General features: G+C 51.3%; 2 protein-coding genes across 2 annotated transcripts in view; one reads left to right on the forward strand and one right to left on the reverse strand.

The window, feature by feature from the left end:
* OTOG (otogelin) overlaps positions 1–10,116 on the reverse strand; it is an 86,986-nt gene extending 76,870 nt beyond the window's left edge. The window contains exons 1-7 of the mRNA XM_060157768.1: positions 9,980–10,116; positions 9,499–9,559; positions 9,274–9,334; positions 5,444–5,519; positions 4,380–4,472; positions 4,043–4,197; positions 1,290–1,408 (exon numbers count right to left, since the gene is read on the reverse strand). Coding sequence (XP_060013751.1) covers positions 1,290–1,408; positions 4,043–4,197; positions 4,380–4,472; positions 5,444–5,519; positions 9,274–9,334; positions 9,499–9,559; positions 9,980–10,076 — 662 coding nt within the window. The 5' untranslated portion in view covers positions 10,077–10,116. The remainder of the gene's footprint in view (positions 1–1,289; positions 1,409–4,042; positions 4,198–4,379; positions 4,473–5,443; positions 5,520–9,273; positions 9,335–9,498; positions 9,560–9,979) is intronic.
* A 3,655-nt stretch (positions 10,117–13,771) lies between these two features.
* Positions 13,772–20,622, forward strand: part of USH1C (USH1 protein network component harmonin) — a 52,908-nt gene continuing 46,057 nt past the window's right edge. Inside the window, exon 1 of the mRNA XM_060159586.1 lies at positions 13,772–13,853. Within this exon, the coding sequence (XP_060015569.1) occupies positions 13,818–13,853 (36 nt within the window). The 5' untranslated portion in view covers positions 13,772–13,817. The remainder of the gene's footprint in view (positions 13,854–20,622) is intronic.

Raw genomic sequence — 20,622 nt, forward strand, 5'->3', positions numbered from 1 at the left:
TAAAATTGCAATTTCCCTGGCAGGGATAAATCTTAGAGAGACTGAATTTGCCAGTTCCTTTCTCCTAGACAGGAGAGGTGGTATAAACAGATATCTATTTTGCTTATATTTTTGGTGGGGAGCAAGAAAGGAGTAGGAAGAGAAAAAGAAAAAGGCAAGAGAGAAGACAAACAGGGAATGAAAGAAAAGATGCAGGGCTACAGCAGTCTTGACACCTTCCCTATTTTACCGGCACAGGCTCGCCTAGCCAATCTGGAATTTGGCAACTTTCACCCGGCTGGAAATTAGGAGGAAGACAAATGAAGTGTCTAACCAGCCAAAGCTGGTACCAAAAGATCCATGTACCAATGCTTCTTTCACAGGAGAAACCCCTGGGCCTTCACTTCTACACTCAGCCCCAGAAAGCTCGGTTACCCAGCGTCCAGGTCTGAAGCAGGAAATAAAAAAGGGGAGAAGGGTCAGTGCAGGAAGGTCCCCCTGACAACAACATGAAGTGGCAGTGGACAGCAAGGGAAGGAAAGGCCAGTGAAGAAGAAATGCAAGAAAGATTTCAGGGGGCTTCCCTGGTGGCGCAGTGGTTGAGAGTCCGCCTGCCGATGCAGGGGACACGGGTTCGTGCCTCGGTCCGGGAGGATCCCACATTGCTGCGGAGCGGCTGGGCCCGTGAGCCATGGCCGCTAAGCCTGCGCGTCCGGAGCCTGTGCTCCGCAACGGGAGAGGCTACAACAGTGAGAGGCCCGCGTACCGCACAAAGAAAAAAGGAAAAGAAAGATTTCAGGAAGGACCACAGTCTGGGGCCTTTTGGTGTAGGAAGCTGGGACTTCACCCCTCGAGTGGTCCCTCAGGCATCCCTGATGTCCCAACAAGGTAAGTGACATTCAAAATGAGCCGAGGCCATCAGAAAAGGGTGAAAGTGTGCTCAGAATCTGCTCTGAGGATGCTTCAACTATGTATGATACACTCAGGAAGATTTCCTTCAACTTGTGAAAGAAAAGAAAATTAAGCATGCTTATAGTGGTAAATTCTCAGCTATCTGGGAAACTCTACTATTTGCCTGAAAACCCACTGTCTAGAAATCCTGACAGTTCCAGAAAATTGTGAGGGACTCTTTCTGCAAACCCAGCTGACTAGAAACCCAGCTGGCCTGCCAGTATGCTTCTGCCCTGGTGTGCTGCTGTTTGCCCCCTGAAAACAATTTCCTTGAGGTTTGAGAAGGGAAGATGCTTACCCATCCACCACCACCCATGCCAGGGAGTAGGGGAGCTCAGGGCAGAAGATGTTACAGTTACCTTATGCCTCCATGGGTGACCTCCTTGGCCAGATGGATCTCCTGCTCACCCGCTAAGAAGAGGCTGACAGACCTGGAGCAGGTGTAGGGGAAAGAGCCACACTGCGGGTCGTTGTGCACCTGGTGGGGGAGAAGGGGCGGTTCGGAGGCCAGTGTGCAGGTTCCTGCCATACACCTGGCCCCAAGCTTCGGTTGTGGGCCCAGGGGCACCCTGTTGAGCTTCCATTAATTCCAACAGCCTGCCTGCTGCGTGCCAAGCTCGTTTCCTCTGTGATCTCTCCCAGTCCCCACAATACCACAGGAAGGTCAGAGCTCTTATCATCTGCATTTCAGAGAGGAGGCAACTGGTGCTCAGAGAGGTGAAGGGACACACACAGCCAGGATTCTAATCCAAGTGCGCTGTCTTCCTATTTCCAGACTTTTCTGTTTATCCATCCCAGGTTATCCCATTGGATTGAAAGCCCAGTTACACGCTCACACCATCTCACACTCATACAAACCACACACATACACACACATCTCATATGTATATCACAGGGCACTCTCAAAGCACACACTATAAACACACACTCCTACCACAACCCTGGCAGATACAGCCTAGCCCTCCCCTGCACACACAGGCACACATGTCACTCCTGTGCTGCCTGTCACATACATGTCTCCTCTGCCCCCTGCTCAGACAGAACCTATACATCCAAGGTCATAGGACCCAAGGAGGGGAGGGATGGGGTTCCCAGAGTTTAGGGAAAACTCTGAAAATGTCAATCTGTCAAATGTGGAAACCCGTCCCATGAGTGAGCAAACCTTCCACTAGGGGCTTCCCTGGTCGTGCAGTGGTTCGGAATCCACCTGTCAGTGCAGGGGACAAGGGTTCGAGCCCTGGTCCGGGAAGATCCCACATGCTGCGGAGCAACTAAGCCCATGCCCCACAGCTACTGAACCTGTGCTCTAGAGTTCACGAGCCACAACTACTGTGCCTGCCTACCACAACTACTGAAGCCCGCGCACCTAGAGCCTGTGCTCCGCAACAAGAGAAGCCACTGCAATGAGAAGCCCGCGCACCGCAGTGACGAGTAGCCCCCGCTCGCTGCAAGTAGAGAAAGCCTGCGCACAGCAACGAAGACCCAATGCAGCCATAAATAAACAAACAAACAAACAAACAAACCTTCCACTAGATTATCATTAAATGTGGTTAAGCAGCCTGGAGCCATTTCAACTAAAAGTGGGACCTGTGAAAGCCATTCCATAGTCTAAATATTTTTCAAACTTTTGTGACCATGACCCATAGTGAGAAATATATACACATATAAATAAAACAAAAGTTTTACAAAATAATATTACCACTATTAATGTGTAATGCATCCTTATGATATTTTCTATTTATAGTCTCTTTTTTCTTTCTTTCTTTTTTCTTTTTAGGTTGGTTATGACTCATTAAGTTCATTTCATAACCCATGAATGTGTGGCATCCCATTGGTCTAAGTAATTGTGACACATCCATCACGAAATGACACAGTCATGATGTGTGATATCCATGATACCCCGAGGCACAGCGGGGAGAGTTGGTCAGGGCTCCCAGTGCATCCAGGGCATAGCCCCCAGGCAGCCTCTTGGCAGGTCTATGCCTGAGACAGAAGGGGCACACCCAGCTGGCAGAGGAATGACAATGAGCACCGGGATCTCCCCTATCTCCCAACCCCTTGGCCTTAACTCCGCACTGGCCAAGGTGCCCTCCAGCAGAGCTGGCTCCCCACGTAGACTCTTCTCCAGGTAGAGAGCTGTGCCTGCAGGTGACTGCCCACTTGACACACAGGGTGAACGTGAAAATCAGGTCTGCCCGACAGTGAGTCTCACACGTGTTCATATACCAGACAACTTCTACTGAGCATTAATCCAGGTACTGGGAACAGCAGTTGAAAAACACACTTCCTGCCTAGAAAGCTTATATCTGGAGAGTAGGACCAGAAACAGACCTTTGTAAGAGAAACACAATGACAGGGTAATGATGCAGAACTTTGGTTCTGCAGAAAGGAGCCCCTAAGCCCACTCAGGAGGTCAGAGCATGCAGAAAGCCTTCTTAGAGGAGATCACCCTAAAGTGAGTCATCCAGGACCTCTACCATTTCCTCTGTGGCACCATGCTCTTTCCTATCTAAGGTCTGTAGCACCCAATGTTCTGTTGGCCTAGAATGTTCTCACATCCGCCCCACCCCAACCCCTTCACTTGGCTAGCTCCAATTCATTCTTCAAATCCCAACTTAAATATCACTTCCTCCAGGAAGCCCTCCCTGATCACCATCCTTCCCAATAAGCAAGGTTAGGTTTTCCGTCACATGCTCTTCTAGCATTTGGAACTTCTCTATTGCACTCAGTTGCACTTGAAATGATTCATTTGACTTGATGTCTGTTTTCCCCATTAGACTATAAGTTCCATAAGGACAGAGACCACATCTGTGTCTTTGTTCACAGAGCCAGCAACAGGCCTTGTGGCAGGAAAAGAGTATAATTACGCACTTAATAAATACTTGGTGAGTGAGAGACTAAGTGAATGAATGGCCAGGGGCAACCAGTAATGGGTGGGTGAGTGAGAACCGTGGAGCCCTCAGCTCACTCCAGGTGCAGATGCCCTGGGCGGGAGCTGGGAGGGGAAAAGAAGGTGCCAGCCTCTCTAACCATGACAAGTAGATCCCAAGCCAGCCCAGCCTTCAGGGCCTAGTGGAACCTTCCTAGACAGGCAGGGTAGGGAACGCCTCACCTGGACTGAGAAGGTCTGCCCCTCGGGTTCATGGCGCCCCACCAGGGTGTAGCTGCCCTTCCCAGACAGGTAGTAGTAGAGGCCGTCAAATGTCTCCACGTGATGCTGTCCCCACGCCCGGCAGATGCTGTCCCGCTCAGGGCCGACATTGTACACTGAGCCAGAGAAAAAAGAAGCTGTCTGTGTAGCAGCAGTCGACACCGAGCCAGAGGCCGGTGGGTTCCAGCCCTGGCGGGGCCACCCCCACTCCCCTCCAGCCCAGAGCCCCACGTCTCAGGCCCACAGATTTCCCTGTACCCATGGCCCCTCTCGGAGGTGGGATGGAGCCCAGACCCACCCATCTGGCAGCGCGGCCCAGTGGCATTGAAGCGTCTGCAGTCGCAGAAGGCCGGGTGCACACACTCACCCCCGTTGAAGCAGGAGAACAAGTCTGCAAGGGAGACAGAAGGCACCTTCCCGTCAAGCCAAGATTGGCAGAACCCATCGAGGCAGCACCTCCCTCAGGCTGGGACCCCAGGCCCCAGCCCTCCCAGATCTACACGGAACTCAAATCCCCATCACAGGTAGCCCCAGCTTTCCTCAGTAGCTAGCTTTAATGGCGGCAGGAGTAGGGCACCTCAGACGGCTGCCCCGCCCCATCCCTAGCAGGCTGTGGGGTGGGGTCTCAGAGTACCTGCCTTCCGTATGTACCAAGTGGCCCCCAGGCCAGCCCCACCTAGGCCTTCAGCTTCCTAAGCTAAAAGTTCTTGGCCACCAGGCAGGGCAGGCAGAACTACGAACATGCAGCATGTGGGGTGAGCAGGGAGACTGCCCAGAGATTTTCATGTACTGCTCTTCCTCGCTGTCCCATAAGCTCCGGGAAAGAGTCCAGGGCATAAACCAAGGGAAGGGGAGGGGCCGCACATGTGGAATGTAGTGGAAAGGAAGGCCACAGAGGATGAGAGGACAAAGCAGAGTGTAGTGAAGGAAGGAGCCATGATGTGAGAAGAGGGGCCACAGACAGAGACCAGATGAGGGGAGAGGCCATGGACACAGGACAGGCGAAGGGAGAGGCCATGGGCATAGGACAGGGCAAGGGGAGAGGCCACAGAAAGTAGAAAGAGGCTACAGACACAGGGTGACGTAGAGAGGGAAAAACAACCTCTAAACAAGAAGCTCGGTCTCTTGGAGTCAGACAGTGTGAGGCAGACAGACGCAGAGCCACGGTCATCAGGACAGGATACTTCCTCAGCCAGGAAGGAGAAAGCAGAGTGGAGCTGGAGGTTGGGGCTGGGGACGGTGGAAAGACACCCCATGCAGGGAAAAGAGGTCCCAGGAGGCCCCGAGAGGAGCCTGGGCCTGCGCTCACAGGGCTTTCTGCAGGCCAGGGCCTCCCCCGGGCCACAGGGAGGGGGCACTTACAAGACGGTGCACATTTGGCCCGATGGAGTCGCCTTTCCCAGGAAGACATGGCCAAGGAGTCCAGGGCTTCAGCCTCCTTTGAAAGACAGGAGACGAAGAGAACGCAGTCAAGGGCTGACCTCAGGGAGCGCAGCCTTCCCGGCGCTCACAGCCCTTCCTGCCCCTCAGCTGGAGGGAGGCAGGCCCTTTGCCGCTAGGTGCCTCCGTCACCCCACTTCCCCAGACCCCCCTCTGAGAGGTCTGCAAGGCAGGATTTTCAGGCCTGCCCTAGGTCCGGAGGAGGGAGGCCTGGTTTACACCCTCCCAAGTGGCGTCGTGGTGGCAGGCTGGGGAGACCTGTAGCCTGAACACACCCGCTGCCCTCCATGCTCCAGTGTGTCGTTCCCCGCCCCCCCCCCCAGCGCCTTCCCTCCCTAGTAAACCTGTGTGTCCTCCACAGCCTGGAACAAAACCCCCTTGTCTGGAAAACAAACACGACACCTCCTTACCACAGAAACCACATGGGGCAGAGCTAAGAAACAAAGGCAGCCCCTCACCCCAGGGCAGGGGGGCATCCCCCCATCCCCCCACCTAACATTTTGGACTCTTCTAACAGCAAACACAGTGCCTCACACTTCACCACCGGCTGTCCTCAGAACTCAGCTCTGAGTCAGGACTCTCCCTGACAGCACACATCCGAGGACACAGGCAAAGCCCTGTGAGACCCTATATCCCAGACCAGAAGCCCCAGTGCACGGTCTCCAGAGATACAAAGCATCTGAAATCAGGACTGCCCGAACATCACGTGTGTTCAGTCACCACACGGCTAGCCACCCTTCTCAGGACTCCAGCTCCAGCCCGAGGTGTCTAACGTGACGTCACCTGGGACTGGGACCCTGGGCACAGCAGGCTCCTCCCTCTCAGGACCTCAGCCCCCTCATTTGTACAACTTCTCAGACTGGGTGCCCGGTCCAGCCCAGGGATGGTGAACGGGAGCACGTGTTCTTGCTCACAGGGCCAGCGAGGCACAAACCACACTGAGGGTGCTTGTCTCACATGTTTTCTCCCTCACTGTCACCTCTGCATCCCCAGGCTGAATCCCCAGCCTCTAGCAAAGGACTTGGAGCACAGGAAGTATGCAGAGCACCTGATCCCTGGAGCCCAACCCCAGCTCTTTGCACCTCCTGCAGGCACCCACCCCTTCCCCATTCACTGTCCTGCTGACCCCCTCGGAGGTCACTGGCCCTCCTCGACCAGGTATCAGTGTTCTCACTCCCTGGTTCCTGGGTCCTCCCAGCTCTCCTTACTCTGTAGATCCAGGCTGAGCCCAAGGAGTCAGGCTTCCCACCCTGGTAGTAGTCGGTCTCACAGGGCCTCAAAGACCACTGGCAATGGAAGAGAGCAGCCGGGGAAAGGCTCATTACCAACATCCCCCAGGCCTGCAGAGCTTAATTCAACTTGGTCCCTGTGCCTCTCCCCTCCTCGCCCTCCCTCCCCCAGATGTGGCCCCTGAGATCGGCCTTGTGAGGGTAAGACAGCCTGTGCTGCAAAAAGTCGAGGCCATTTTCTGGAGAAGAATTTTAAATCCTGTCCAAATGATTCATCTTCAGTATAGATCAGGAGTTCTTAATCATTTTTATGCAATGAACCCCTCTGACAATCTAGTGAGGCTTACGGGCCCCTTCTTGGAATAAATGTTTCTAAATACATAATATAAGACATAAGATTACAAAGGAAATCAAACATATTGCAATGCATTATCAAATATTTTATAAAACTGGGTGACAGTAATATTTGTGCTTCTTTATTAATATGTTAAATCACAAGACCAAGCAGCAGGCCGTATCACTGCCAGAATCTGGGGGCAGTGAGCCATAAATGAGATCTGGAGATAGCAACAATGATTGCAAGGCGATAGGAAAATATCTGTGATTTCTACCGGTGACAGTCACAGACACTGCTATTATGCTGTGGTCCGTAGCCTCTAGTAATAATTAAAGCGAAGGCTAAATTTCAGTTCCATTGAGGAACAAATGCATTTTTCCCCCATCCAAGTTCATGGACTCCTGGTCTACACCATCAATTCCCTGGAGAATGGCTGAGCTCTATAGAGTGAGGCAGCACTGAAATGAAGCGTGGTGGTCTACCGGTCTGAGACCCCCCCTCCCTCACTGAACAGGGCACTCCAGGCAGAAGCCCTCAAAGGATCCCCAGGTTCACTTACTAACTAGTAGCCTCATTCCTCCCCACCCTCCCCCCACTCCAGCAGCGTTAAAGGAGGGCCATTCTAACCCCTTGTTTGCTCTAAGGAGTAACGTGAGAAACCTACTGGGGTTGCCAGTAGGTTGGTCTAGATGCTTCCCCAAGGAAAAGAAGGGGAGGCCTACCCTGGAATCCAGCAAGGAAAGAAGCCCACTAGGGAAATGAGATGCTTGGGGAAGGATCGTTACCCCACTAAAATACAGGGATTCCTGGGGTCTGGAGGGGCGTTCATGATACGGGGGAACAGGCTGGCTCCATCCGGAGACCTTGCTCTGCTGTGCCCTGAGGGCCCCGACAAATCATTCACCTACCTCAATTTCCCCATCTATAAAAAGAATGATAAAAAATTTTTTAAATAAAATAAAAATAAATAAAAAGAGTGATGACATTATCTTTCAATTCAAACTGTACCTGACTGTGATTCTAAAACTTGGGGTCTGAGGAAATGGGCAAAAGAGAAAAAAAAAACCCATATAATCCAGACATTAGAAAATAAGCATGCCCTTAGTAGATGCAAACCATTAGATACAGAATAGATAACAAGGTCCTACTGTGTAGGACAGGGAACTATATTCAACATCCTGAGATAAACCATAATGGAAAAGAATATAAAAAAGAATGTATACACATGTATAACTGAGTCTCTTTGCTGTACAGCAGAAATTAACACAACATTGTAAATCAACTATACTTCAATTAAAAAAGAAAAGAAAAGAAAAGAAGTATGCCCCCTCCTACCTTGGGGTCTTCATATCTATTTCCAAAGGGCAGGTATTTGGGACACACTGTTTTCTTTTATAAATGATGCTCCCATCCTACTGGCACAAGGAGCTCCCCACAGCTGATCCCCAGAGCCAGGGTGCGTGAATTGAGGCTTGAGATTCTCTGGGGGACCTGGCTTCGGGTGGGCTGAATTTGTAACGTGTCCGTGGTTGTAGAAAGGAGACGAATGCAGGCCAGGATTAGAAAGAAAAATTGAGTCACCTGATCCAGAGACCGAAGAAGTTTGGCAAAGAGAGAGAACAAAGCACCACCTCTCCCTAATGCACGGAGGAGCTGGGGAGGGTAGGCAACAGTGAATGGTCAAGACTCAGAGGATGGTAGTCAGGGATCTGTTTCTCAACCAACCCTTCCTTGCAAACCCCACCAGGTGGCCCGGTTTTTGTCTCTCCTCTCAAGGCAGCACTCCTGGGGCACTGCTCAGGGATGAAGGGCCTCTGACAGGGTTTAGACCAGGCAGGGAAAAGAGACTACACTCTCCCAAACTCTCACCTTCCTACTTTCACCAAGGGAAGGAAAGAGCTCAGCTGTCTCCTGATAGCACCTTTGTGCCCTCCTCCCCTAAAAAACAATTTTTAAATAAATAAATAGATAAACTGGCTACAGGGCCCCAAGAGATTAGGAAAGTGGGAGTAGAGGCATCCTATAAATTTGCATACTTCAAACACATTCTAGGAATCTTGTTTGTTCCCTCTGAATAACTGCAAAGACACCCTTCCTGCAACCTACAGAGCTCCCTGCCAGCCTCAAACCCAGAGAGAAATAAGCCCCTGCCCAGTGAAGCCTCCCTTCCCCAGGCCTCCCCTTACCTGGCCTCCCATCACTGTTGTAGCATCCCCTATGGCAAGGATCGTCTCCTGATGGCTGTGGCTAGATGAGAAACAAGCCTGGCATGGGTGAGGGGATAGGAGTGGGCCATGCCTCCCCACCACCCCCAGGCCCATCCCACCCTCTGTGCTAACCCCTGGGGTCACCCACGCCAGGAATAAAGATGGAACCAGTGAGTGGGGCAGCACAAGCTCTTGCCTACTCACCTGGGATCCTGGGCTGGCTCAGGCTGCAGCTCTGCATTGCCCCAGGGTGTGGGTGCTGCGGCTGGGGAGGGGGATTACTCTCCACTCAAGCGATGCCTCCCACCACCCGCTCCCCACCTGCTAGGAAGCCTCTCTCACACCCCATTCTCTCTCCCTGCAGCCTTCTCAAATCCTTTCTCCCCCTCCCTGGCGACTCTTCTCCAACAAGGGTCTCCCTCCTCCTTCCCACTCTCTGTGCCCCAGTTCTCTCTGGTTCCCCCCACTTGGGTCTCTTCCACCCTGCCCAGCTTGAGAGCCATTCCCCTGGTTGTGGCTGACCTTTCTTTCCTTCTGCGGTCCCTCTCCCCCGACCCACTCCCTGGCTGTCCCCCTGCCCTCCCTCAAACCTTCTTTCTTTCCTGCCTCTCTCCAACTTGCTCAGGCCCGTCCCCCTAAACGTTCCCTCAGCCCCCTGGGGTCCCCTAGTCCACACCCGTCGCACCGAGAGACTGTAGCGGCAGGGACTCCCCTGCCGGCTCACTCCGGGGCAGCCAGACGCAAGCGACTAGCAGGCAGAACGCGGGCGCCGGGGCCCCCATAGGGGCACGCGGGGACTAAGAAGCCTGAGCGAACGGCCAGGGTCCCGAGTGCCTCTCCCGCGAAGGCAGGGTAACACCTACTCGTAGGAGGCCGCCGTCCCTCTCGCTCTCTTGCCCTGGGCTTCCCTTCGCCCCGCCTCCCAGGCTCTTGGCTCCGCCCTGAGCTAGAGTGACAGGACTGCCCAGCTCATTACCATAATTTAGGCGCCTGGCCGTGGCCCCGCCTTCGCCCTTCTTGGCGTTAGGCTGCACCTCCCCAGGGGAGGCTGGATTCAGATCACTCAGCCCTAAGTCCCTTGGGGGAGCAAGGAGGCAGTCTGTGCAACTTCCAACATCCCTTGCTCCTCAGAGATCCCTGGCTCTGGAACCTGGGTTTCCGAAGCCCCTAACACCAGAGACCCAAGATGCCGGTATGAGTCTGGTCCTATGCACTCCTTTTACAAAGGTCCCGGGACATGCTACTCCGTGGTCAGTGGCAGACCAGGGCTCAGGCCTGTGGAGTCCTAGCCAGTGCTCCCGCCACTCCCCACTACAGCCTCCTGAGTCCCCAAGTCCCCACCCTACCCCCAGTTTTGAACACCTCTAGAGAATGGATCATGGCTTAATCCTCTGTATGTCCAGCACTAGCTCAGGCCCCAGCTTGGGGAATGTTGACTGAGTGACAGAAGTGCCTCACATTCCCATATTATTGCTCCCATCAAGGCCATACTTTGACAAAACAACTTTAATTTTGTGAACAAGATACCCTCTCTGTCCAGGGGGAATTTTAAAATGGTAGAAATGTAGGCCTGAGAGCCTTGGGAAACTTTGTATCATTCATTTGGCCAACTAAGTGCTAGAACACCAACTAGATGCCAGGCCGTATAGATGATGATGATGATGATAATGACGATAGTGTTGGCCTTCATAGGCCCCTGGGCAGCGGTATACATTTGGGATACATTCATTCATTCATCCATTCAACCAATTTGTTGAGCATCTACTCCTCGCCACACATTGTTCTGGGAATAAAGTGGTAAGTAAAGCACACATAGCTATCCCTATTGTGGTCCATGCGCAGGTTGGAAGAAGAATTTCCAGACACAAAGTATTTTAGAAAACAGTGAGTTTATGGAGAGCAAAGAGCAGAGATCGTGAGGGGCGCTGCAAATACAGCAGGTCAACTTCCTGATAGACCAGGGAGAGGCAACCCCCTTTGTGCCCTAGTAGTCAACTTTTATAGCCTGAAGACAAAGAAAATTCCTGCTCACAGGATGGCATTAGGTGATTGGCCAGGGTGCTACAAGGTTGCTACCTGGTGAATATTTTACCTAATATGGAGTTGGGCCGGCGGGGGGTGGGGGGGGGAGGCGGTGAGGGGGGCTGTCCGGTTTAGATTAGGAAAGCCCATGTCAACAATTGCTATGGGGGCTCGGTTAATTTCAAGTTTTTATCCTCGTCCTTGATGTAGGGTGTCCTTGATGTAGGGTGCTCTACAATCCCCACACAGGGTATTTGAAGCCGTAGGGTTAGATGGGAAGATGAAGAGGAAAGAGCAAAGGATGGAGCCTTAAAGAACACTGGTTAAGGAACAGGTGAAGGCAGGGCTGTCTTAGAGGAAGCTTGAAAAGGAACATTCATGATGTAATAGGGAAGGACAAATCTGACTCCATATTGAAGCTGTTTCTTTTACTTTAACCTTTGTATTCTACTGTTTTTGCTACAAGTTAAGAATGTTGCCAATTGCCTGAAATATACAGGATAGCCCATTCTCAAGCCTCTGACCTTTAAAGGTATAACACTTTCCCATTCATATAGAAATAAAAAGTTTCAGAGAATAACATTTGTCTTGTTGGACCTTTATAGGAACATTGTGACCCAGACCTACCTGGAGGGCTATAAGAACAAAGAATTCCCGCACCAAGAAATTTGCAACCTCACCCCTACCCCTTTCAGTATAAAAGAAGCCTGAATTCTAACTTGGGGAAGATGGTTCTTCCACCATGTTCTTGGTCTGCTGGCTTTAAAAATAAAGTTGATGGGGAGGGGGAAGGGTAAGCTGGGACGAAGTGAGAAAGTGGCATGGACATATATACACTAACAAATGTAAAACAGATAGCTAGTGGGAAGCAGCTGCATAGCCCAGGGAGATCAGGTTGGTGCTTTGTGTCCACCTAGAGGGGTGGGATAGGGAGGGTGGGAGGCAGGTGCAAGAGGGAGGGAATATGGGGATATGTGTATGCATATAGCTTATTCACTTTGTTATACAGCAGAAACTAACACAACACTGTAAAGCAATTATACTCTGATAAAGATGTTTAAAAAATAAAATAAAAAAGTTGCTGTTCCTTGCCCCAACAACTCGTCTTGCAATTTATTGGTCTGTTGTGCAGTGAGCAGTTCGAACTTGGACTCAGTAACAATGGGAGAGGAGAACCAGGACTCAGTTTTATCCCTAAAACCAAGAGGGAAGCATTTAAAGAAGAGAGTCTGCAGGGGGCAGTGGTCATGTAAAAGAAGGATTGGGGTGCCAGTGGATGGCATTCCCCTCATAAGGGCATTTGCTGCTCGGCCTGGATTCTATATACGAAATAAACAGCCATATGACATAGTTACGAAATGCAGAAAATCAACAAGGCAAGTTGGAGGGGAATATATTTTGTGTGTCTTTCCTGGGCCTCTGAAAATCTCACAATTCTTTTATCTCTGACCTTAACTAGTTAATATGAAGGGGAGAACATGGATGATATTTTAAGGTTCTTCTCCAGGAAGGATTTATATCTTAAACTAGGCAATAATTTAGCCCAAATAAGAATAGTCTGCTGACAAAACTTCAGCTATTGGTGGTGGGCTGCAAAGGAGGGGGTCTTTAGGTGCCTCTGAAGTTACAGTTGTTCACTGATTTGGGCTGCTGTCCACCTCCTGTCCCCTGTCCCTTGACATGGTGCAAACAGGGCAGGCCCTGACCCTGAGTTAAATCCAAGAACAAGCCCCATAATTAAAAGTGCCCACTCTTTCCATTCACGTCTGTTCTTATCACCCCTCTCCTGGCCCCCTCTTCCCTCTCAGTCTGTCCCAGGGTTGGTTCATCATTATCTTTGCACCCCAGCCCTAGACCTAGGAGTCGAGCAAACTTTGGTTGAATTGAATCAAATGAACCAGATGGGGCCTGGGCCCTGGGTAAAGGTCAGCTGTAAATCAGGATGTCATTGCCAGGCCCTTCTATGCTTCTGTGTGTGTGTGTGTGTGTGTGTGTGTGTGCGCGCGCGCGCGTGTGTGATTGGAGGGGAGCTAGGGAACGTGGGAGGGGAAGTCAGTTAAGAAGGGGCACTCCCACCCACTGGTTCACCAAGGAATTCACAAAGAGAAGATGTCTTCCAAGTGGGAAAAACCCACAGAGGAATGCACACTGAAGGTGAGATGCCTGGCAGAGGGTGACAGACAGTTTCCTGAGATCCTTTCCCTCAACTGCGTGTGTTTGGGAGCCATTCCAAGAGCAGCGCCAGCCTCAGGTCCAACCACTGGTGCCACCATCACTGACACACACTCCAGCCCGTTTGCTCCAGGGCGTCAGTGAGAGACGACGCGATTCAGGACACGGGCCTCCCGCCTCCCCGCGGCCCCGCCCCGCCCGTCCCAGGTCCCGCCCCCTCCCTCCCAGGCCCCGCCTGTCAGGGTCTCCGCCCCTGCCGGCCCGGGGCAACCAAGCACCGGCACCCGAAGGAGCTAGTTGTGTAGCAAGCGGTTCTATCTGGCTCAGCCATGGACCGGAAGGTGGCCCGAGAATTCCGTCACAAGGTCAGAGCTGCTAGGGGCCCCTCAAGCGCCCCGGACCCCGGAGTCCGGGGCAGAGTGGGTGGGAAGTGGACACCCTCGGCACCACCCCTTGCTTTCCCAGCAGGGCCTGGGGCTTTGGGTGGGCTGGGACCCCGAGGGTCATTTGGTTGCCAGCAGGGATCCCCAGTAAAATGAGGGAGGTGCACTGGGACTCCAGGTATAGGAACCACTAAACTGATCTCCTTAAAGTGTCCTTTCTCTTTCTGCGCTCCAGGTTTGGGATTTCTCTGGGGTTAGAATTCCTTCCAGTCTTGGTCTGAGACAGGATACTTCTCTGAGATAGCCCATAGTGGGCAAACCCCCTCCCTCCCGGTGCTTCCAGCTCTGGGCTGTTGGAACGTGTGGAGAGGGTTTGGGGTAGTGTCTGAGAGGTGAGGACTGGTAGAGAGGGGAAGTGGATGCTTCCTTCTGTCTTTTGACCTCAAAATTCCAGTTCGAAGCACTCCAGGCAGCCCTCTCCCCACTTAAGGGCATTTCTGGCGGCCTGAGAAGTAGCTGAGGACCTGGGGCTGGCCAAGGGGCAGTGGGAGGAAGGGAGGAGGCTCAGGCAGTCGGCCAGAGCCTTCGGGCTCTCCCCTGGTGTGTCCCAGTGAGGGGCCTCATTGGTGGCCCGGGATCCTTAGAGACCGTCACGGAAAGCTACTGGATTTCACCCAGGCTTTCCAGAACTGTTTCCAGAGCTGTGCAGGAGTCACTGAAGCCCTGAGGTCAAAGAGGACCATTTGAAGGGACCCAGTGGACCACCCTACCAGGCCTGAGGATGCCTCAGAGCCCAAGGATAAAGGCAGGGGTGTCTGGAGCTACCCACAGGCCCTGCCTGAGGGACGGGTGACAGTACCTTGAGGCCTGCCCAGAGGGGCAGTGTCTTTAGACCAAGCCAACCCCCTTCCCAGGCCTGAGGGGGCAGAGGTCAGGTAGTCAAGGTCAGGATGCTTAGCCCCTCTCTCGCCACACAGAGGCCCAGGGGAGCCCAAGGAGCCAGCCTGTGTGGAGGCCACAGGGGCTAAAAGCCAGGGGCTTGGGGCTAGGGGCCGACAGTCAGTTATCCATTTAAGAAACATGTTTTGAGCACCCACTCCGTGCCAGACCCAGCCTGTGCCCTCAAATGGCTGGTCATGTGGGTGGGAGGCAGACCCTACACTAAGAACTACCCACAACTGGGTGCTGAGTGTTGGAATCAAGGTTTGGTGGGGGGACAGAGAGAGCAGCTCATACTGGTGCAAGTCTTCTGGAAATGAGGCCTTGGGATCCCAAGGGTGAGAGGTAACGGGAAGTTCAAGCAGGAGTTTGGGGGCTGGCAGATAGCAAGGGGAGTGTGAGACAGTGTTCACCAGTGCATCCTGTTGCAAAGGGACTTGAGGGGAGAAATTTCAGCCGCTGAGGCCGTTTGGTGAGTGTAGATTTCAGGCAACCCACGTTGAAAGAGCACAACTGCCCGTCCCCCACCCCAAGATGACTCAGGCTTGAATTTCAGTTTCCTGCCCCTGGGCTGAAAATAATGTCGGGTCCTCTTTTGTCTTCTCCTCATGGGGTACTTTTCTCTGCCTCTTTGAGAGAATTATATCTGGAGTCCCTGGTGTCTGACTCAGCCCCTGGGTTAGCCCCTATTCCTCTTCTACAGGCCCCATGGGCTCCAAAGGGCCTCAAGCCTCTGTGTTTCCACTGCCCTGCTCTTCCGCATCACGAAAGTCATTACCTATTAATGCCCCTGTGTGAGCAGGCAGGGCATGCTGGGCAAGGCCGGGGCTGGACTTTGTGCCCTGTTGCTTCGGAGGCAGCAGCAGCCTTCCCCTCCCAGGGTGGAGGCAGCAGCAACCTTCCCCTCCCAGGGTGGAGATCATCTAGGAACTGTGGAGAGAAGATGAAGCAGCAGAGGAGAGACCTTGCCTGTTTACTGCTTTCTAAGATGTCCCTTCCTTAGTGTTTCAGAGCAAATTCACCCCTTGGGAATGGTTTGTAACCTAAATAAATTCTTAGTCATGGGAGGTAACATTTTAAAGGTAGTGTGTTGTCATGGAAAGTGCTGTGTGACCTGGAGCAAGTTATTAACCTCTCTGTGCCTCAGTTCTCCAATTTGTTAAATAGGGATAACAATAATATTTAACTAGTATGTTTATTGTTAGTACCAGATGAGATCTACACATGTGTAGGAAGCTTAAATAGACCCTTTTACTTAGTGAAGCCTCAACAAATGTCCACTGTTGTCTGTTGTCTGAAGTTAGGTAGAACTGGGGTCAAATCTCAATCCTGTCACTCACTGCCAGTGAGACCTTGGGCAAGCAGTCTCGCTGAGCTTTAGTTTCCTTAACTTTGCGATGAGGTTCATAGTGCTTACCCCACAGGATAGTTAGGATTAAATAGGAATTCAAACACTGGCTTCTCTGGTCATTTGGTAACCATTTGGTAAATGCCCACACTGTTCCCAGCTGATACCTGCAGAGCATCCTGTTGGCTGAGCCAACAGTCTCCAGGCCACTGAGCAGGGACTGTTGGGCTTGTGCAGTTTCCCCAAGGCCACCAGCAGACCAGCAGTACTTGCATGTCCTTCCCGGTCACAGCCTTGGAGTCAGGATACCAAGGTGAGGGGAGGGAGCAACAGAGACTAAGACTTCTACCCGAGAGAACCAGCTTTTCAAAAGAGGGCTGCCCCTGTGCTCACTGCATCTGCATGTTGCAAGAACTTGGTAACTCATTTGCTCAAAAAGTATTTATTGACTGTTCAGCAAGCATACATTTATGGGCATCTACACTGTACCCTGCCCAAAGCTAGGAATCTGGCCGAAGAGGTTGGGGGAATAAATAAGAAGGTCAGAAAGAGCCTCTGCATTCTAGGGATTTGCTAATCAGTCATTCATTCATGCATGCAATAAATATTGACTGAGCTACTAATATATGCTGGGCAGTACTCTAACCATTGAATAAGAAAACAAAGTCTCTGCCCTCTTACAGAGCACTTTCTAGTGGGGAAGACAGACAGTTAACAAGTAAACCAAAGTATCCTATATGAAAGTATCATATAATGCCAAGTAGTAATGAATGCTATGAAAAAAATAAACCGGGGTGAGGGGATAAAGAGTGACGAGATAGCACTTTTTATAGGATAGTCAGGGAAACCTCTCTGAAGAAGTGATATTTGAGGAAAGACATAAAAGAAATGAGGGAAGGAGCCATGGGGATATATGTAGAAGAGCATTCCAGGAAGAGGGAACAACAAGTACAAAGGCCCTGAGGCAGGCATTTGCTTGCCTTCTTTAGGAACAGCAAGTAGGATGGTGTTTCCGAGAAGAATTATGGAATGAAGAGTGCTAGGGGCTGGATCAGAGGGGTGGTGGAGTCCTGATAGGCCATACTCAGGATTTTGGGTTTTGTTCTAAGTGAGAGAAGCCAGCTGGGGAGTGACATGACTGAATTAAATTTTAAAAGAATTGCTCTGACTGCTGGTAGAGAACAGACTGAGAGGGCCAAGGGTAGAAAAGGGACCCTCACTTAGGAGGCTTCTGAAGTAGCCTAGGGCACAGGGAGGGGAGGGGGGCGTTGGACCAGGTGGAGTAGCCAGACCGAGGATACATGTTCAAGGTAGACCTGACAGGCTTTGCTGATGGGATTGGCTGTGGGTGTCGAGAAAAAGGTATCAAGGGTGAGACTATGTGCTGGGAGGAGGAGCAGGTTGGTGGGGACAGAGCGGGAGGTGGTGGAAACCAAGAGCTCCATTTTGAATGTTTTATATTTGAGATGCCTTTTAGATCTCCAAGTACAGAGGTGACTAAGAATGCCCTCTTGCACTGTTGGTGGGAATGTAAATTGATACAGCCACTATGGAGAACAGTATGGAGGTTCCTTTAAAAACTAAAAACAGAACTACCATATGACCCAGCAGTCCCACTCCTGGGCATATACCCTGAGAAAACCATAATTCAAAAAGAGTCATGTACCACAATGTTCATTGCAGCTCTATTTACAATAGCCAGGACATGGAAGCAACCTAAATGTCCATTGACAGATGAATGGATAAAGATGAGTGGCACATATACACAATGGAATATTACTCAGCCATAAAAAGAAATGAAATTGAGTTATTTGTAGTGAGGTGGATGGATCTAGAGTCTGTCATACAGAGTGAAGTAAGTCAGAAAGAGAAAAACAAATACATATATATGCTAACACATATATATGGAATCTAAAAAAAAAAAAAAAAGATGGTTCTGAAGAACCTAGGGGCAGGACATGAATAAAGACATAGATGTGGAGAATGGACTTGAGGACACAGGGAGGGGGAAGGGTAAGCTGGGACGAAGTGAGAGAGTGGCATGGACATATATACACTACCAAATGTAAAATAGATAGCTAGTGGGAAGCAGCCGCATAGCACAGGGAGATCAGCTCGGTGCTTTGTGACCACCTAGAGGGGTGGGATAGGGAGGGTGGGAGGGAGACGCAAGAGGGAGGAGATATTGGGATATATGTATATGTATAGCTGATTCACTTTGTTATAAAGCAGAAACTAACACACCATTGTAAAGCAATTATACTCCAATAAAGATGTTTAAAAAAATATATCTATATATATATTTTTAAAAAAAGAAGGCCAGTAGCTGTAGGAGTGTGAAAATCAGGGGAGAGGTCTGTTCTAGGGTAAGCCTCAGTGAATCCTCGGAGAATAGATGGTACTTAAACCCCAGAGACTGATGAGGTCACTTAGGGACACAGTGTAGATGGAAAGAAGACCCAGAACAGAGCCCGGAGCACCCCAATCTGTAGAGGAGAGGAAGAGGAGAAGAAACAGCAAGGAAGGCAGGAGAACCAGCAGAAGGAGGGAGTGATTGGCTGTGCCCAGCACTGGGTCAGATGCTACCAACTAGGTAGCATGAAACGAGTCTCTTGAAAAGATGAAGGACAATAAAACATGGGTCAGATAAATCCAGTACTATCTGGGATGCACAATGTGAAGGCCTGGGCCGAAGCAGAGCTAGATCCATTCACCCCAGCAACATTTATGGAGGGTCCACTCTCTGCCAGCTGCTGAGAACATGGAATTTGTGTTCATTTATTCTTACTTAGTTTAATTAACAAACACTTAGAACTTGCTACTTTCCAGGCACTGTTCTAAGTATTCAACAACTATTAACTCAATGAATAATTTAAAAAACAATTTTTAATCTCTCATAGAATGATGAAGTCTTATGAGATACTTTTATCCCCATTTTACAGATGAGGAAACTGAAGCACAGAGATGTGCAAACTCAGATGGGGAAGGGACTTGTGGCCTCACTCCCCACCTTCCCCTAGGCCTGTGTCGGGACCAGATACAGATTAGTGAGAGACAGTCAGGTGAAGAAAGGAAGTCCGACACAGCTTGGTGAGTCCCGTGGCAGAGGTGGGGACAAAGTGCCATCCTGTGCACAGAGAATGACAGGACAGGCTTTGTGGCGGAGCCTGAGGAAAGGCTTGACCAAGGAGAGCTGGTATTTGAGGAGACTTGCAGGTGGAGGAAGAGCTCCAGAGAAGAACTGCTGGTACCACCAGTACGAATAGCTAAGGTTTCACACCAGCCATGGTCGCAGCAGGAAGCAGGTGGCTCATCCGAATGGGAAACTGAAGCGTTTTATGAAGGGACTGCATAAGCGGAAGGGCAGGGATGGCTGAGCTGACAAGGCATGGTAACACAGCCTGGGAGGAGCAGCAGCTGGAGGCCAGGGGCTCCTGAAGGGGCAACGGAAGGGGGTTCCAGAGCAAGGGAGAGCATGGCTGCGAGAGAGACGCCCAGTCAGACGCTGCAGCCTCAGCTGGGGGCACCTGCCTCGTGGTGGTCCAGCGTGGAGGCAGCCGGGGAATCAGAACCCCACTCCCTTTCTCCCCAGGCCCTCTCACCACCCCCTGGCTGAACACAGCAGGAAGCAGAGGGCAGGGGGCCCATGCAAAGCTTCCTGGGACATAAAACTGGGTGGAGGAGGCTGGGTTGTGGGTCTGGAGGCAAAAAGGAAGAGATCCAGCGCACGTTTTAGAGCCCTTGAAATTTTGGAGCCCTGGGCACTGTCCTAAGTACTTTATATACATTCATTCATGTAATCCCCACCACAGCCCCAGGAGGGCAAATGTCACCCAGCGGAACAACATGCATTATTTAACGTGCTTCTTGCTCTCTTTCTCCATCTTTGGCTGGGTGCATGCATGGAGTTGAATTTGCATAAGCTGAAGGTTGTGTGCTTCCGCTGTGCGGCTGTTCTGAAAGGCCAGTCCATATGCAGGAAGGCAGGGAGATGAGGCTGGAGAGGGCTCAAGGCCAAAGCCAGAATTTGCCTCCACTGCCCCAGACACGGGGCCTGAACCTTATGAGGGGGGAGATGCACCTCCCCACCACACCATGCAGGCCAATAACACTGAGCCAGCTGAGCATCTGTCAGAGAATGCCCATGCTGGATGGAGGGGACCAGACACAAGTTGGGTGGGAATGGGGGATTGATGTGATAAAGAGACCCCCACACAGTTTTTTGTAGATGGTGGCCTCATTAGGGCTTCTGTGCCCAGCATCAAGGGGGATCCAAGAAAAGGAAAAGCTTTCTAAATCTAGCTATAGAAAGAAGACATGGTCTTGCACACAGTAGGTGCTCAGTAAATGTGTATTGGACAAATGCAAACAAGAAAGTTCTGTCTGGTAAGTGGATATCATGTGGGAGTTAGAAAACAAGCAGGGGTTTTGGAGCCAGCAGGCATCTCATCTCTCCCACTTCTC

Source organism: Lagenorhynchus albirostris, chromosome 9 (genome assembly GCF_949774975.1).
Source record: "Lagenorhynchus albirostris chromosome 9, mLagAlb1.1, whole genome shotgun sequence".
NCBI classification, from domain to species: domain Eukaryota; kingdom Metazoa; phylum Chordata; class Mammalia; order Artiodactyla; family Delphinidae; genus Lagenorhynchus; species Lagenorhynchus albirostris.